Source organism: Herpailurus yagouaroundi, unplaced genomic scaffold (assembly GCF_014898765.1).
Source record: "Herpailurus yagouaroundi ecotype Mexico unplaced genomic scaffold, PumYag 163, whole genome shotgun sequence".
NCBI classification, from domain to species: Eukaryota; Metazoa; Chordata; class Mammalia; order Carnivora; family Felidae; genus Herpailurus; species Herpailurus yagouaroundi.
This window is the reverse complement of record NW_024412404.1, coordinates 36,879,365-36,898,374: the sequence shown is the minus strand read 5'-3', so window position 1 is coordinate 36,898,374 and position 19,010 is coordinate 36,879,365. Positions and strand designations below refer to the sequence as shown.

The window sequence follows — 19,010 nt, the reverse complement described above, 5'->3', positions numbered from 1 at the left end:
AAATTCACAGGGCATTGGGTAGGCTATTCACAGGGTATTGCCTCAGTAGTGGGGAAATCAGCCCTACACTAAAGGCTACTCTGGTCTTGCCTAGGAAAGTTTAAAGGATCAAATTGTTCTCAAGTAACTTGACTCTGTTCTAGAGTATTTTTTTAGAAATACAAGAATATCTAGCACCCAATAAGGTAAAATCCACAATGTCTGGCATCCAATCTACAATTACGAGGATACAAAGTCATAGGAAAATATGACCCATAATGAAGAAAAAAAGCAACCAATCAAAACTGACCCAGAAATGATGCAGGATAATAGAATTCACAGATGTAGTTATTACAACTATATTCCATATGCATGAGAAGGCAGAGGAAACCATAAGCACATTAAGAAATATGGGAGAGAAAAAACACCCAAATAGATCTTCTAGAGATGAAGACCACAATGTCTGAGATAAAACTGCACTGCATGGGCTTAACAGCAGGTTAGTCACTGCAGAAGAAAAGATAATGAACGTGAAAACACAACAGTAGAAACTCACCAAGATGAAACACACAGAGAAGATTAAAATGAACAGAGCATCAGTGACCTTTGGGACAACGTCAAGTGGCCCAACATATGTGTACTTGGGGTCCCCAGAGGTGAAGAAAGGAGGGGATGTAAAAAGCTTTTGAAGAAATAATGATGGAAAACATCAAATTTGAATTAAACCATGAGCAAGATACAAGAAGCCCAATGAATCCCAAGCAAAAAATCTCTTGTATTTCAATGCGTGGCTCACAGTCCGCATGCAATCAGTGTCTGATAAATGAATGATCAAATGGCTGCCTGCACAGACTCTGCCCCCTGCTTTCTGTCTTCATCACCTCTCCTTTCTTCCCTCTCCCCTCTGCGTGTCTCTTGCTTCTCATCTGTCCTGGATGCATATGGTAGCCTCTAGAAAAGCCACTGATCTTAAGTCTAGGAGCTTGTTTCTGCTTTAGGCTTTGTCATTGAAAGCCTCAAGCAGTCCAGCCTCCTTCAAGTTGGAGTGCCTCAAGGGGTTTAGAGATGAAAGCTACCATATCCTGAGCCCTGCTGGCACCACTTCCCTGGAGACTTCTGGCTTCTCAGTCCCTGTGGGGGTTGTAGGGTCAGGAGGAGTGCCCAGGATGGACAAGATGCTGTGTTCTTCTCAGGTGTGTGGCCTAGCAGATCAAGATGCAGCCTCAGTCATGGCCCGGCTCTGCCATTCCTTTGCCCTGTGAGGTTAGGTTGGTTGCTTCACTTCTCTGAGCTGCCAACTGTATGGTGGTGTTTGGATTTGATGATTTCTTTATCCCCTTCCAGCTGTGACATCTTGTGATTGAAGCTACTACTACGCATCCGTTGCCACGTGGCTCTGTCCTCTCCCTGCCAGTCCCCCATGGCTGCCTTTCTCTTTGATGTGTCTCATCTTTGCTAAGAGTGTGTGGAGACTGGAGATGAGGAAGGCAGACAGGCCTCAGACCCTTCGTCTTCACTGGGCCCCTTCCTTCAGTGGCTCCCAGAGTTTTCAGGTCCAAGTTCAAACTGATTAACTCAGCACACCAGGCTCTAGAGCATGGTCCCCGGAACCCGCATCAGAATCATACTTTCTCACTCCCCAGTGTGTTAACAGTAAAGAGTTTGATTAAGAAAGTCTGGGGTGGGTCCTGGGAATTGGCATTTATAATAAGCATACAAAGGTATTTAAAAATGTTTTGGTGGTGATGGGGAGGTTAAGTCATACTATACAGCTAAAAAAAAATCCTAACAGTAAAAAAAAAAAAAAAAAAAGCATATGCTGAAACTGTTCGTCTGCCATCATCCTGTCCTCTCTGGGTCACTGGTTCCAGGGATAGTGCATTGCAGGCACCTACATATATGCGCTTGTGCTTGAGCATGGGGACAGGCCAGGGACTTCTGCAAGCCCAGTAAAGCCAGAATGGCTGCACCAGGGCCTCTCGGATGTCCGCCCTCCTCCCCCCCTGCCCCACCTGCCATCTCTAAGATCTCTACCTGCACTTCCCACTCGAACACCTGCCACATTTTAGCCTTGCTGAACTTGCCCCAGCTCAGCCACTGAGATGCTGCCACAATCTGTGTGCCTTTCCTTTGTACTTCTCTTCACCCAGAAAGGCTTTCTTCCTGTTTTGCTGCCCAGCCCATGCCTATTTATCCTTCAAGATTCAGCTCAAGTGCCTCCTCTTCCAGGAAGCCTTCTGGCCCTACCCTGAGCGCCACACTCTGGCTTCTCTGCAATTCCACACTCCTTCTTACCAAGCTAATCATGCAGAGTGGGCTTTCCTCTTTCTGTTCCCCACTGGACTGGGAGCTCAGGGCAGGCCAGGGCAGTTCTTATTCTCTGTTGAAGTGCCAAGTCCCAGGACAGTGTACATAATACATAGATACTTAATAGATGGTGTTGAACGAACGCCCAGATGGCAGGCGTTTTGTCTCATTCTTGCCGTTTGCAGTCCAGAAATCCAAACCGCAGTGCTCTGCAGCCTCACCCAGGTGCTCTGCTTCTCGGTGCCTCAGAAGGGCTGGTGGAGGTGGAGGAGAGGGCCCTGTGCAGAAAGCTGGAAGGAGACACTCCCCAGAGGTTTCCCCGGTCTCAGGCGGGAGGTGGCCCTCAACTCCTGAGCACGCATGGCTGAGGGGGCTGGAGGAGATGCCCACCACTGGGATGGGGAGACCCAGCCCCCAGTCCCCCCCGCCCACCCCGCCATCCCGGGTTGCCCTGACGGTAGCCAGTGGGCTTTGGCAGAGCCTTCCTGGCAGAAGCAGTATGACAAGGCTGCCTCCTCCCCACCCGTGCAGAGGGAGCAGGTGGCCTTGCTGTAGGGAGGGGGCAGGGAGATCCAACAGAGGGAGGGGCCTGGGAGAGGAAACTGAACCAGCAAAGCAGAGTGGGGGTGGTGGGTGAGCGGCTGGCCAGGCGGTTGTTTCAAGAGTAAATGTGCTAGGAACGCTAATGAGCTGCGTTCATTCATGGCTAGCTGCCTCCCAAACTGGGGAGCCAGCCAGGTTCTGGGGTGGAGGAACTGGGGCTAGGAGCCAAGTTGGGGAGCTGCCTGGCTGCTGGGGCAGGGCCTCCCATGACTAGGCTGGCGTGGGGAGTCTTTGTCCTGGGTCTGAGGGGGCCCCCTTCCTTCCCTCCCCTTTATAGGAAACGCCAGGCTTTGCCAGGTGGTGACAATTTGGGATTCACTGTCCAGGCCAGTCTAGAAGCTTCTAGGGCACTGGCTGGCTCTTGGGAGACACGGGCAGGGCTGATCTTGCAGCCCCCTGCTGGCTCCCACCCCTCCCTCCATCCCATCACCCTACCACTCTGAAGCCCCCAGGGCAAGTGGCCCAGTTAATCAACACTATCCCTCTTCCCCACATGGGTCCTGGCTTCTGAGGAGCCCTCTGAGGTCACCGGGCTGGGGAGGCACCGCTGGAGCAGAAGGTTGGAAACTGGACATCTTCAACAGTCTGAGTGCCGTCTGTGACAGGCCTACTAAGTGCCAGGTGCTGGGTTAATTGCCAAAGCGAGGAAATAAGTAAGCCGTGGGGGAGAGGGAGGCTCTGCCCCAGGAGGAGTGTCAGGGAAGGAGCCACATGTGTAAACAGCTCCAGCTAAGAGGGGGTAAACAAAGCAGCAGGCTCAGTGGAATGAGGATTTAACTCTGCCTGAGGCAGCTGGCAGGGCCTGTGAGAGGAGGGGGCTGAGCGCCCTGCGGAGAAGCAGCAGAAATTGGTGAGGGAGAGGAGTGAGGAGGCTCTTGTAGGCTGGAGTCCTGGTTTAATGTGTGGGAAGCTTCTCTAAGGTCACAGCCCCTGGGGACCCCCAAGAAGGGCCCTATCCCTCAAGTTGTCATTTGATTGATACTGAAGAACCCATGGCCTGGGATGGAGGTCATGGAGAGCAGTGTGTAAAAACCTGAAAAAGAACTGTCAAAAGCCCATAACACCAGTCACACTAGTTGTGACATACTGGCCACAGTTCTATCTCTGCTATGACAGGGGAGATAGTAAAATTTTCATCAAGGTGGAAAAGAAAAACAAAGCCCCCCCCCGCCCCCACCAAGTCTTTGGATACCTGGTGGATAAGGCTTTAATCTCGTGGAGACTAGCCACATCCCCCACGCCCCCCACAAGCTGTATCCATGCTGTGCCTACCCCTGGCACCTCCTGGACCAGCTACCTTTCTTTCTGGTTCCTCCCGAGGGGAAACCCAGGTAGCCAGCTCCAGGGAAGGGAGGTGCTTCTGGAACTGCTTAACTGTTTCTTCTTGCCAGCGCCTGTAAGTGGCCGGGAATCAGGGGACGATGGACAAAAGATGTCTGGGTAGCAAACCACAGCTGTTCTTGATTTTCCAGAGGTCCTTCATCTTTTCTGGGCTTGAGGATAATTCTCTCCCTCTCTGGATTTCCTGTTCACACCCATGCCCACACCTGTGTCTACACCTGCCTTGGAGTAAGAAAAGTCCCTATCCAAAGGAGGGTAAGAGGCTTGGGGGGTTGACATGGGTGGACCGTGGAAGGAGCTTCTCTCCCAAGCAGGCCACCCAGCCCTCTTCCAGCCCCGTCTGCAGCCCTCTGATGGCAGGACCGAATATTCGTTTTCATCTGTCAGAAATGGAAGAATATTGCTGTGAGTGTGGGTTGGACTTCCAACCCCCACTGATACTCTGCCCAAACCCTGCATCCCCACCTGGGAAGCCAGTGTAGCCGACTGGGCAGAAATAACATCTCCCCGACGAGCAAATGTCCACATCAGGGCCATTTTCATGAGGGAGCAGGTAGCTGCTGTCTTCTCAGACAAGTGGGTTGCTGCCATCTTGGTGGAGACAGGGGAGAAGACTGTACTTAGCCTAGGGTTGTTGTACATTCCGCCTCCCCCCCCCCCCCCCCCCCAAGGCTCTGCCCTCAAAGTCCAAGGCTAAGTAAGGTAGGTAGCTTGGAGAGCTGGGGTGTGGAGCTTCCTTTCACCAAGTATTCACAAAGCAAGTCTGGTGGGGCCTGGGACGCGTTTCTGACGTCGGGGAAAGCATGTCTGTGGCCCTGGGGAAGGGGGTCCAGGGGGCAAAATAAGATCTCCCCCTCGCTCTGGCACAGCTGCTGGGGCTGCGGGTTCCGAGTGCTTGGGTCTAAGTGTGCACATACTCGCGGGGTGTGTGTGTGTGTGTGTAGTCGGCCAGGGCCAGGACTGGACAGGTTGAGCGGTGGCCATCCTCCCATCCCCTCCCCCGTAGCCCCCTGCCCGCTCGCGGCGCCTCGGAGGTTCCACCTTTGAAACTGTACGCTGCTCGCAGCAGCCGCCGCCGAGTGGTCGTCGTCGGGAGGCGGGGGAGGGGGCTGCTGGGGGAGGGCGGGGAGGAGTCTGGCCCTGGATGTGTGCTTTTCGATTGATGGATGACTGCCGGGTGGGAGCGAGCGTGCGGGTGTGAGTGTGTGATTGTGCGTGTGTGTGTGTGTGTGTGTGTGTGTGTGCGCAGGGTGCGTGCGCGCGCGGGGCCTGCCCATTTTCCTCCTCGCAGCAGTCAGTTGGGAGCTGGAGGGAGGGAGAGAGGGAGACAGACGCAGCCAGCGAGAAACCGGAGAGGAGCCGAGCGCCCTCCGCCCAAGGCGCCCTCCCTCGGTCCGCACACAGGAGCCGTCGCTTGGAGGAGCAAGGTGCCTCCCAGCCCGCAAGGGCATCGCGTACGAGCCCGCGGTCTCCTCGGTGGCGCTGCCCCGGGACCGCACCTGGAGGCCGCCCCGGACGGGGATGGTAAGCGGCTGCCGCCGTCTGACACACCAGCGGGACGCGGTGAGGGCACCATGGCGCTGACGCCCGGGAGGGGGCCCTCGGCGGGGCTCGTCCGACCCGAGCTCTGGCTGCTGCTGTGGGCAGCCGCGTGGCGCCTGGGTGCCACCGCGTGCCCCGCCCTCTGCACCTGCACCGGCACCACGGTGGACTGCCACGGCACGGGGCTGCAGGCCATCCCAAAGAACATCCCACGGAACACGGAGCGCCTGTGAGTACGGCCCCCATCCCCAGCGCTCAGGGAGCCCCGCGGTTACCCTCCCACCAAGACGAGTTCAGGGCTGGGGTGGGGCAGCACTGTTGGGGCCCGGGCTCTGTGGCCAATAGACGGGTCAGTGCCTGCCGCGGTCCTTCTTGAGCCAGGAGCCAGGAGCACCCGGGTTTCCCTTTCCCGGGATTCAAAGGGCCCTGGCGGGGCTGTCAGCTCCCATCCTCACCCCTGCACCCTGCCCTTAGCCCTGGCAGGCCATTCCCACTGCGCCAGCACTTGATTCCTACAGGGTGCCTGTGACTTGGTGCCAGCAAGCCTTCCTGGCACTCAGGGGGGAAGCTCCTCGCACTGCCAGGCACCATGTCTTCTTTTGGGCACATGGGGCTTGGGCTGTGGTCTGAGCTGCATGTGTGGACTGGGCTCTGTGGGCTAGCAGGCAGGTGATGGGCCGCAAGATGGGATGGAGTTGAAGTTTCCAGTCTTCCCCTGCCTCCCCATTGTTTGCCCCAGAGCCTTAAGAATTCTTCTCTTGCAGGTGTCAGGCATTGGTCCCCCCCACCTCACATCCAGCCATCCCTAACCGAGGCAGACAATGGGACGTGAGGGATTTGGGTTTGGGGCCTGGGGTATATTACATCGACACCCAGAAAAGGGTAGGTGTGATAATGCTGAGGGGTCGGGAGCCTGGAGTAGAGACATGGACCATGAAGTCATTTGAAAATAATTCATCTTCCCCTGTTGTCTCTTACTTCTAAATTCTTGAGAAAACTCAGCCCTTTCTAGATGGGCTGAGCTTTGTAGGGTGTGTGTGTGTGTGTGTGTGTGTGTGTGTGTGTGTGTGTATGGATCTATATCATTTGTTTCTCCAGATTCTCCTGCAGAATGTGTGTCTGTGTGAATTCCTAGTACCCATGGTGTCACCTCAGTAGTGGGAGGTTGTGAGAGTCCCTGTACATGGGCCATGTGTGTAGATTTTTGGTCACATGCAGGGTCTTTGTGCTGCCTGCAGAGGTGACTGCTTTGGGAGATTATTGAACTGGACTTTGGAGAAGGCTGCCAGCTCCTTTGAAACCTGCCTGCCCCTTCTCCCCACACTCCTGGGCAACTGCAATGGCTCTCAGGAAAGGCGTACATATCTCGATAACTTGAGCGCATTTTCACAGCTCCCAGCTGGCCAAAGGCAGAAATCTGACCCTGGGGAGAGCTATCTCCCGGATCAAACTCTGTACCAAGGTCAGCAATTAGTGAACACACGTTTGCCCCCGACTCTTCTTGGCTGAGTCTGAAAAATTCCCATGGAGGTTTCAGAGAATTTGCAATCTAGATGCAATCTAGATGGGAATTGGTGTGTGTGTGTGTGTGTGTGTGTGTGTGTGTGTGTGTGTGTGTATGTACATGTGTGTTGTGGGGCTGCGGAGAGATGCTGGCATGGGGAGAGGTTGGACAGAATCAGGTTTCCTTGGGGCAGCCTGTGCATTACCCTGTGTGGCTATGGAGAGGGACTGAGGGTCAGGAATCTGCCCAGAGGACCCCTGAGGTTGCAGGGTCGCCCTCCACACCTGTTTGTCCTGGACCTATTCTCTGTTCCTTTGCTGCATCCACAGGGCATTTTTCTTGCAGCTGTTATGCTGATGACAGCCTAGGTCTGTGACACGGTAGCCCATTGCCTTAGCCTTTGGACCTGAATGCTGAAGTCATCTCATTCCTTGCTCTTTCTCTCCACCTTTAGTCTTGAGGACAGTGTCAGTTTTGGCGTTCAGTTACTCTTGAACGCTTTTGCTATCAGAGTGGAACGGAAGTGAAATTTCCTAATGCAAAAGAGAGTTGGGCCTTCAACTGCTGAGGTTGCTGTGTGACCTTGGGCAAGTTACTTCTCTGAGCCTTTGTTACTTTCCATCCAGAAAATGGGGCTGCTGATGGTTTTTGTGAGGACCGAAGATCATATATGGAAAGGATCCTGGTTCATTATGTTTACTAAGTGAGAGGTATTATTGTGATAGGATCAGGAGAAAAGTCTCTATTTAATTCAGCAAATGTGTAACAGAGCCAGGAACTACCCTCGGTGCTGAGGCTCCAGCAGGGAGTGAGCAAGTCCCTGCCTTCAAGAGATATACAGGCGAGAGGACCAGGCAGGGGACACATAACTGGAAGCTCTTGGGAGAGGGCCAGGCTGGCAGTGTGATGGGGCTGTGGTGGGGAGCATTGGGGTGGGAAGCACTCTTCTGGAGGGAAGGGGCTTCTCAGAGGATGGGCCATTTTATTAGCATACTTTGGGACCCAATAGTGGCTGGGTCGGAGTATGCCAAGCAGAGATGGCAGGCAGCCCAAATAGAGGGAACGTTCGGGCAAAAGGCCTGCAGGTGTGCATGTGCCAGCCTGATGGCTGAGTGGACCGGCTTTGTCCCGGGGCTGCAGCGTGTCACATCCAGTGGGATGTGACAGGGCTTGAGGTTGGGAAGGTGAGGAAGAGTCAGGAAGTCCTCTCTCTCTCTCTCTGTCTCTCTCTGGATTTTTCCTTTGGGGACTTCAGGGATGGAATCCGGGGGTGACTTACCAGGGGGAAGCCGGGGGAAGTCTGGTCTTTGCTGAGTGCAAAACTTCTCAGGCGGTGAAAGCCTGTGCAGCAGGCAGGCCTCTGAAGAGCCATTTGAAGAGGAATAGAACACCCCGAAAAGAGGCCTTGGTGAGCGCCCCGGCAGACCCAAAATAGCTGTAGCAAACGCCCTGTCTAATCGATAGGGGTGTCGTGCAGTGTCAGAGCCTGAGACAGTGGCTTCTGCGGCTGTGAAATTGGGAAAGAGTGCAGCTGTGCCTTCGCCTTTTGTCTTCTGGGCAGTTTCTATGGCAGCTCATGAGACCCGGCAACTTTATGATCACATATCCCGTAACTCTGGGTCCAGGCCTGTCCCCCCAAGTGGGAAGAGATTGGTTTGCTGCGGAGACTTCTGGGAAAGGGCCATGCAGACTCCAGAGCTGTTGAGGAGATTGGTTCAGCCAGAGGGGCTGTGGGGCTGGCGGGCTGCGTGAGGCAGGGACGCTGAATAATTCGCTGCAATGGAACAATTAAAATACGGAGTGAGGGTTAGGGGTGTGGTGGAGGAGGCCTGGAAGCTTCATCTCTTTGTAGAACTCAGGCTCAGAGGGACCTAACCACGGCCGCTATTAATTGTCTTTTCTTCTACTCAACGACTTTGATTTTCAGTTGGAGTTTTTAAAAATTAAAACAGTCTTTTAGACTAGAGCGTCCAGGAGAGTGTGATAAGAGGGTGTAATATGCGGGGACACCGCTTCTCCCACCCACCCCAGGCACTTGTATTCTAGATTTGTCACAGATTGCCCTCGTGGGTGCAGGGTGCAGAGACAGGAGAGGCCTGAGGATGCTAAGGCCGGGAAAGGCCCTGGGGGAGGCCCCTTGGTCTCCGTTCGCACCTCGGGCCCATCATGATCTGCTGTTCATTAGGTTCTGGGGGCCTGTTCTCTTGCATCGTGGCCAGTTTGTCCACTGCCCTAGCTCGCCTGCCTGCTGCAGAGGCCTGGAGGGCCCTTAACTTTTCCTGGTCTGGCCCCCTGAATCTGGAGGCCCCATTCAACGGGGCTGGGTGAGCATGCCCAAGGAAGACTTCCCAGGACAGCCAGGAGCCTGTTTGGAATTCCAAATGACGATTGGGTGGTGGTCATGGAGAGGGGTCAGGGGGCCAGACCGCAGCCATGTCTGTACTGTGGTCTCTTGCAGCGGAGACCTGCATTATGCAGGGGAGGCTGCCTCTAAGTGGGGCTGGCGGCTCCAGTAGCAGGTGCTCTGGGCTTATTGCTGGGCTCTGCATGACCGGTGGCAGGCCCTTGGTGCTGTCACTCCATCTGCTCTGAGACCCAGTTTCCCCATCTGTAAAAGGGACGATGATGACAGCTTTGCAGGTTGATGGTGAGGATTAAGTGAGCGAATGCATGTAGAGGGCCTGGTGGTGTGCTTGGCACAGGGCTGTGTGAAAATGCTTTGTGATTTAACTGGGTGATGTTATTATTATTATTTGAGAAGCTCAAGCAAAGGTTTGAGGATTCCAGTGGGGCAGGAGAGAGCTTGGGAGGTAAGCACGTGAGTGTTGGTGGTGCTGCAAGGGACTCTTCTGGAGTCTGGCTGTCCAGAGTGCTCCTTCCTTGGACCTGGGCAGCTTTGTCTCCTGCAGTTTGCAGGAGGGAGCAGGGTGGTGGCCTGCAGGGATTCTCTGCAGGGTAGATGGCGTGAGGACATGGCTCTGGAGCCAGACTGCCTGGGATTTTAGCCCCATTCTGCCACTCAGCAGCTGGGGGGACCTGGGACAAGTTATGGGGCTTAATTAATTCATTCAACAGATAGCTGTCTATCGTGTGTCTGCATCGTGCTGAGTGAATAGTGCCGGACAGAACACCAAACCACCTGTCTCTCCCTGAGTTTTAGCCCAGTAAGGGAGGTAGAGATGAATGGCACAATATGAGAATAAACACATAATGGCAAACTGGGGTAAGTACTCTGGAGAAGGCGTGACTCCTCAGCACCCCGTTTCCTTGCCTACAAAGTGGGGACGATAGCAGACCTGCTTGCGAGGCTGGTTGTGAGGATTTAAATGCGACAGTGCTGGGAGTGGCACTTTGCACAGGGCCTAGCACACAGCAAGTGCCCCATAAATGGTAGTATTACTATTGTTATTAAGGTGACAGAATTGCAAGGACATGAAAGGAACTGGGGCACCACTCATTTCTGGGTCCCAGCACGGCCCCGCTCCCTCTTCCCTCACCGTGTAGCCACTGGTGTTCTGGATGCCCCCGAGAACACTGCCCCTGCCTCCGTGCCCCTCTCGGAGGCAGGGGGCTGGTCCTCGGTGGTCCTGGCTGCCTGGGGCTGTGAGCAGGGGACAGCCGTGCTCTCTGGGGCCGGGTGAAGGGTGGCAGGGACGGAAAGCTCCTGCATTATTGGAAGCAGACAGGAGCTTGGCCTCCAGTCCTGTGCCGGCATTAGCAGCTCGGCAGGGCTCTTGCTTAATGGGATTTTCTCCCCAAATGCTGTAATTATCGCCATACAAATACTTATTACCCAGAGCAGATGACGGCCGGGCCTTGGGCAGTAGCCAGGGAGCTGGGCTGCGCTGGGGAGGGGGTGGGGGTGAGGGGGTGGGGGTGGAGAACGGGCTCCTCTTTTTGATGGAGTTTGCAACCCCCTCCTCTTCTTTCTGGAACCCAGCCTGTGGCGGACAAACAGCTGTTGGGCACCTGCTGTGTGCATAGTGTTATGAGAGGTCCAGAGTGTGGACCCGCTCCCCAGGGAGCTTGCAGGCTGGTGGGCGAGAAAGGTCTGTCTGCAGAAGAGCAGGTGTGCGAAGATGTCTATGGGGACTAAAGCACAGCGGCTACCGGCGCTGGCTTTGGTGTGAGGATGGCTCAGCCTGAATCCTGGCTCCATCAACTACCACCTGAGAGATCCCCTCCAGCTCACTAGCGACTCCGTTACTTCATCTATAAAGTGGAGCCAATGATGACACTTACCTTGCAGGGCTGAGTTTGAATGAGATACTCTGTGTAGAGTGTTTAGAGTAACGCTGGGACAAGTAGTCCATCAGCGTCAGAGATGAAGAGACGGGAGTTGGGGTGGGGAGAGGGGCTGATGGGGTCTGAGGGCTGGGCAGGACCTAGGTAAGGGCCGAGCTACAGCGAGGGCAGGGGAACCTGGGGCATGAGAAAGTGAGTGCCATACATTTGGGGAGGAGAGTAAGGAGCGGATCCAGCCAGTGGGTACATTCGTGTTGGTGAGTTCTGAGATAGGAGGTTAGGGTAATGGATGGGCACTAGGCCATGGGGCTGGGAAGCCATCAGAGGGAGTGTGTGTGTGTGTGTGTGTGTGTGTGTGTGTGTGTATGTGTGTGTGTGTGTCTGCGCATAACATTTTTTTATCAAAACAAATTTTTTTCTTTTACTATTCAGTGTTTTTTTTTTTTTTTTTTAATCCTCAGAGTTGTGCAAACATCACTACAATCCAATTTTAGAATATTTTCATCACCCAAAAAGACTCTTTGGTGCTCCATGTAGCTTTCTGTTTTGTTATAATTTCAATTTTGTACAAAAGTTGCAACAAAAGCATAAGGAGCTCCTATATGCCTGTTATCCACATTTGATTGTTCATATTTCCCTGTTTGCTCTATCATATAGTATGCATAGGCACAGTTTTGTTTTTTGGAACTATTTAAGATTAGGTTGGAGGGGCTCCTGGCTCTCTCGGCCGGTGGAGCATGTGACTCTTGGTCACGGGGTGGTGAGTTCAAACCCCGTGTTGGGCATGGCGCCTGCTTAAAAAGACAACATATTTAAAAAAAAAGATTACATTGAAATGTAAGTCTTTCTGTCTAATTAGCGTGGTGTGGATTTTCTGAGAATACGGCCATCAAAATCAGGAAACTGAACATTGCTACAGTACTGGTATCTGCTCCATTGTTCTGTTTGCACTCCATCCGTTGCCTCAACAATGTCATCCGTGGCTCTCGGAAGGTGTGTGCAGGATTACACATGGCATTCACTTGTGACAGCTCTGTAGTCTCCTTTAATTTGGACTAGTTACTCAGCCTGTTGCTTTTCTTGACCTTTACAGTTTTGAAGAAGACAGGCCAGTTATTTTGTAGAATGTCCCTCCGTCTGGCTTCATCTGTTCCATCCTCATCATTATGCTCAGGTCATGCACTTCTGGCAGGTTATGCTACGTAAGTGGCATTGTGTCCTCAGTGGGTCACGTTGGGACATCAGTTGCCACTGGTTTTAGCGGCCATCGCTGAGTCACTGCTAGCATCCTCATCGCTTCTCTGCGTATCAGCTGGCATTCTACCGCAAGAAAGAACTTGGCCTTTTCCTCCATCTGTTTGTCTGTTTATAACAGGATGGATTCAGGGATTATTATTTTGTTCCTTGGGTTGTTCCCATCATTATTTATTTGGACGCTCAGAGTGTGTCCCACGTTTGGGGGAGCCCCTTCGGGCTGCCCCTGTGTCCTTTCGAAAAGACCCTTTGAGCACTTACCCCAGGGGTTTTGAGCGGAGGGTGACAAGTGCAAAGTAGTGTTTTACGACATCCTGTTGCCTGGCTCTGGTGTGGAGGGGGAGACCGGCTGGTGGTGGGAGGCCTCTTGGTTATGGTCACTGTGGTTTCTGGCTTTTCCGTTGACAGTGGTTTCACTGCCACTGCTGTGATTTTATTCTTAAAACAAAAATGTGAGCAACTTGTATTTCAAAATAATTTTAGTTGCAAAAATAGTACAAATACCCTTCACCCAGCTTCCCCTAATGTTTTCTTTTCTGTTTTTAAAGATTTTATTTATTTTATTTTTAATATTTATTTATTTATTTACTTACTTACTTGAGAGAGAGAGTGTGCATGCAAGCAAGGGAGAGAGGCAGAAGGAGACAGAGAGAGAGAGAGAGAGAGAGAGAGAGAGAGAGAGAATCCCAAACAGGCTCCATGCTCAGTACAGAGACCGGCGTGGGGCTTGGTCCCATGATCCTGGGATCATGACCTAAGACGAAATCAAGATTCAGATGCTCAACCGATGGAGCCACCCAGGTGCCTCAGATTTTGTTTTTAAGTAATCTCTACACCCAGTGCGTGGCTCGAACTCACAACCCCAAGATCAAGAGCCGCGTGTTCTACTGAGTCAGCTAGGTGCCCCATCTTCCCCTAATGTTAACATCTCTCTTACCCATAGCGTGATGATCAAAATTAAGAAGTTAACATTGGCACAAGGCTATTAAGTAAGGCTATTTGGATTTCACCAACTTCTTCTCTAGCGTCCTTTTTCTTTAAAAAAATTTTTTTTCATGTTATTTATTTTGGGTGGGGGAGAGACAGAGAGACAGAGAGAACAAGTAGGGAAGGGGCAGAGAGAGAATCCCAAGCAGGCTCTGTGCTGTCAGGACAGAGCCTAATGTGGGGCTCAATCCCAAGAACCATGAGATCGTGACCTGAGCCAAAATCAAGAGTCAGACGCTTAACCGCCTGAGCCCCCCAGGTGCCCCAGGGTCCTTCTTCTATCCCAGGGTCCAGTCCAGGATTCCACATGATGTTTAATTGTCATTTCCCCTTAGTCTCCTTCAGTCTGTGACAATTCCTTAGTCTTTTCTTGCTTTTCAGGACATGGGCACTTCCGAAAAGTACTGGTAAGTTATTTTCTGGAAGGCTCTTCATTTTGGCTTTGTCTGATGTTTCTCCCTGATTGGATTGAGGTAATGGAGTTTTGGCAGGAATGCCGCGGGGATGGTGTGCCCTTCCCAGTGCATCCTGTCAGCGGTAGGTGACACTGATAGGTCTCATTGCTGGTGATGTTAACCTTAACCTCTTGGTTAAGACAGTGTCTGCCTGTTTTCTTCCCTGTGACATTACTGAATTCACATTTGCTGTTAATAAATATTTGGGGGAGATACGTCGAGGCTGCCCTAGACTTTTTGTCCTCAAATTCTTACCTACTAATTTTAGCATCCATTAATGGATCTTGCCTACAACCATTATTATGCAATTTTGATTTTCTATTTCCCTCATTCCTTCTACACTTATTAATTGGAATTCTTCTGGAAGGAAGAGCACTTTATTGCTTTTTAAGAAGCTGGTTTGTTTGATGGGTACCTTGGGTTTTGAGTTTCCTGAGGGCAGGGCTGTGTCTCATGTATCTTTGTAGTCCCATTGTCTGGTAGGTGCTCAAAAAAGATGTGTTCAATGAGTTGGTTTTTTTTTTTTTTTTTTTTTAAGCATGTAGCAAGACGTGGGGTGCCTGGCTGGCTCAATCAGAAAAGTATGTGACTCTTGATTGAGGGGTTGTGAGTTTGAGCCCCGTGTTGGGTGTTACAGACTACTTAAATTAATAAAACTTTAAAAAAAAAGAAGTTTAACAAAATAAAAACATTTAGCAAGACATTTTATGGTTCTGATCTTTGCTTTAGAAAATATAGTCATCATGGTGGGCTGAATAATGGTCCCAAAGATGTCCCTGTTCCAATCCCTGGAACCGTGAATATGTTGCCTTACATGGCACAGGGGGTCTGTGGATGCAGTTAAGGATCTTGAGATGAGAGATGATCCTGGGTTATCAGGGTGGCCCTGACATCATCACAGGGTTCCTGTAAGAGAGAGGCAGGAGGGACAGCTTCAGTAGGAGATATAACCATGGAAGCAAGGGGTGGGAGGATGGGGGAGGGGCCATGAGCCAAAAGGGGCCTCCAGAGCTGTAAGATAATACATATGTGTTGTTTTAAGCCCCTAAGCGTGTGGCAATTTGCTACGGTACCAGTGGGCAACAGCCACAGTCCTCATGGAGTTGAGCCACAGGGGCCGAGCCACAGGAGGAAACAGGACTGGACCGAGGCAGGAAGTACAGAGAGAGCTAATGAGAAGGTCATGGGGCCCTAAGCCTCCAGCCTGGGGGAATGATCTTGGGAATGGAGTGAACTTTGGGGAGGGTGGCTGAGCGGGAGAAGAGAACCTGGCTTCTACTTCTTTTGTTTGAGTTGCCAATAATCAGCTACATTTAAAAGGTGACCTTAAGGGTAGGGATAGGGGATGGTTACTTTGTAGAGTATGTGGACTGGAGAGACAGTTGGGAAGGCCTCCTGGGGAAGAGGTGGAACAGAAACTTCAACAGGAATAAGGATTTCCTGGGTTGGGGGGCAGTGGTTGGGCCTGGCTGCTCAGTTGGTAGAATCTGCAACTCTCGATCTCAGGGTTGGGAGTTCGAGCCCCACATTGGGTGTAGAGATTACTTACAAAAAATAAAACCTTAAAAAAAAAAAAAGAATTTCCTGGGAAGCTGGTATAAAATGCAGATTCTGAGACCCATCCCCGAGATGCTGATTCAGCAGGTTTTTGGCAAAGGCAATTCAGGCGATTCAGATGCAGGAGGTGCCCAGAACACATTTGGAGAGAAGCACTGGGTTTCCTGGTAAGGAAAGTGCATCCTCTGAAGATTCATGAGGCTTGACTTTAGCTTCCATCCACGGTAAGATGGCAGGAGGTGATGTGGGTGAAGGTCAAAGGTACTGACTTCCAGCTATAAAGTCAGTAAGTCCTGGGATTTCAAGTACAGTATGGTGACTGCAGTTGATAATACTGTATTCCAGGGGCGCCTGGGGGGCCTGTGGGTTGAGTGTCTAACTCTTGATTTTGGCTCAGGTTATGATCTCACAGTTTGTGGGATTGAGCCCCACATTGGGCTCTGTGCTGATGGCTCAGAGCCTGCTTGGGATTCTCTCTCTCTCTCTCTCTCTCTCTCTCTCTCTCTCTCTGTACCGCCCTCATCCGCTTTCTCTCTCAAAGTAAATAAAATAAAAGAAATGCTGTATTGTATATTTGAAAGTTGCAAGAGAGTAGATCTTAGAAGTCCTCATCACAAGAAAAAAATGTTATAACTATGTGAGGTGACACATGTTAACTAGACTTACTGTGCTGATCATGTTGCGATATATACAGGTATCTAATCAATGTGTTGTACACCCAAAACCAACATAATGTTGTATGTCAATTATATATCTCATTTAAAAAAAAAAAGAGGGGGCACCTGGGTGGCTCAATCGGTTAAGAGTGACTCCTGATTTCAGCTCAGGTCATGATTTCATAGTTATGGGATTGAGCCCTACATCAGGCTCTGCGCTCACAGCACAGAGCCTGCTTGGGAGTCTCTCCCCCCCCCCCTTTACCCCACTCTCTCTCTCAAAATAAATAAACTTTCAAAACGGGGGTGGGTGGGTTCAGGAGGAAGAGAAGGCAACAGGTGAGGAGAAGGTGGAGAACAAGAGCTCCTGGCTGCTTGTGGATCCGAACCTGGCCAGGTGGTTCTTGGCCACGCCGGAGAAGGAGTTTGGAGATGGGGAGGGGGCTTCACCTGGGAGAGCAGACAGGCTGCCTGAGGACAGCTTCTGGACCTGTGGTGTGGGTCACTGGCCAAGCTGGGCAGCCTGTTTCCTGGGAGAAGTGGGAGGCAAAGGCAGGTGGTTGGGAGTGAGTCAGCCATGAGGAAGTCTGCGGGAGGGGAAAGCACGCAGGAGCGCTGAGGGGGAGTGGGCTCGGCAGTGTAGGGGCAGATGGACCGTAGCATGGAGGGCTGGGGGGCGATCTGGAAGTGAGGAGCCAGACCCTTGGGGATGGGGAGACAGGTCAGAGAAGGAGAGCAGCAGCGGGGAATTGTGATGGGGTCTGTGGTCACCACGGAAAGCCCCCAGCCCGGGCCAGGCTCAGAGCCCTGGTTTACCCTCCCCTGCCCTTTTCTGCTCACAACTGTCCCTGGAGGAAGCTATTATCGCTGCTCTGCTGAGAAGTGGGTTGGAGAGGCGTACCATGTGCCTGGGGGCACAGACAGCTGCTTGAGCGGGGTGTCCAGGGTCCCTGAGCCTTGAGGCTCTGAGATGTGTTTGTGTTTAGTCTTTAAAATCTGGCTACTGCACCACACATCTTAATAAGGCCTGGCTTCTTTCATTCGTTCACTCATTTATCCGACGTTCGTTCAGCACCTGTGAAACCCCTGTGAGGGCTTAGCCCTGGAGCATGAAGGCAAATTGGCTGTGATTGAGTCCGGCCTGCGCACGTTTGCAGGGTGGGCCCAAGTGCAGGCCGGCACAGGGAGGTGTCCAGCCTCAGGGTGGGGGTTCAGTGAGCAGAGTCGGGGGTGGAGATGTGGGGAGGTGTTGTGGGAGGACTCAGCGTCAGAGCGTTAGCTGGTGGATAGCCTCTCAGGGGCCTGAGGTGGGCAGGGCTGTGCTTTTAGGGCTAGGCCCCAGACCTGGGAAGGGGATTGGCGAGGGCAAGTCCAGGCCTTGGTAATGAAGAGATTGGGGTGGACTTCACGCCTCAGAACAGAATACACCATGGAATGGGGGTTAACAGCTGGGCCCTGACCCCCTCACACCCATTAGAAGGGCTGCTATCAAAAAACCAGCAAATACCAATTGGTGGTGAGGGTGTGGAAACACCCGGGTGTACTATTGCTGGGAATGTAAAATGGTGTAGCCCCTCTGGAAGACATTCTGACGATCCCTCAGACAATTAAGCAGAATTACCAGATGATCCAGCAAGTCCACGTCTGGCTATGCGGCCAAAGGATTGAAAACAGGGTCTCAAAGATATTTGCACATGTTCATAGCAGCGTTATTCACAACAGCTAAAGGGCGGAGGCAGCCCAAGCGTCCATGTACAGATGACTGGGTAAACACAATGTGGTGCACACACACAGTTGGAATATAATTCGGCCCTGAGAAAGGAAGGAAATCCTGGCACATGTTGCAACATGGATGAACTCTGAGGACATCAATGCTAAGTGAAATAAGCCAGTCACAAAAAGACAAATACTATTATGATTCCACTCATATGGGGTACCTGAAATGGTGAAATTCCTAGAGACAGAAGCAGGATGGTGGTTGCCAGGGTCAAGGGCGTGGGGGGGGGAATGGAGAGTTATTGTTTAATGGGAACAGAGTTTCAGTTTTCCAAGATGAAAAATCTCTTGAGATCTGTTGTTCAACAACGTGAATACACTTAACACTACTGAACTGTGCACTTAAAATGGTTAAAGTGGTAAGTTTTATTATGTGTATTTTATTGCAATTAAAGAGAGAAAGAAAGATCTGGGCTCTGGAGTCAGACATGCTAAGGCTTACGTCCTCCACCTACTTACCAGCTAGCTGATCCTGAACAAGTTACTCAAAGGCTTTATGCCTCAGTCTCCTCATAATGTGAGCCAGATGCTCTCGTGAGGCTTAAATGAGTTGGCTTGGTTGTGATCGTATAGATATTTCTAGTATTCGAGCCAAGGAAGCAAGATGGGTCCCCAGGAGCCTGAGGCAGAGTGCGACCAGCAGCATCTTTGTCCTGGCATGGGGTGCCTGACTACTCGTCCCTGGGGCTTCTTGACTTCTTGTATGCTGGAGGGCAGTCCCAGCACTTGGTACCAGGCCCATGGTCCCTGCTGGGGCAGGAGGTGTTGGGGGAGCCTCCTGATCATGACCCACTGATGCCTGAG

General features: G+C 51.9%; 1 protein-coding gene across 1 annotated transcript in view; it reads left to right on the top strand.

The window, feature by feature from the left end:
• Positions 1-5,423: 5,423 nt before the first annotated feature.
• The window catches only part of SLIT1 (slit guidance ligand 1), a 175,739-nt gene continuing 162,152 nt past the window's right edge, over positions 5,424-19,010 (top strand). Inside the window, exon 1 of the mRNA XM_040486030.1 lies at positions 5,424-6,001. Coding sequence (XP_040341964.1) covers positions 5,805-6,001 — 197 coding nt within the window. The 5' untranslated portion in view covers positions 5,424-5,804. The remainder of the gene's footprint in view (positions 6,002-19,010) is intronic.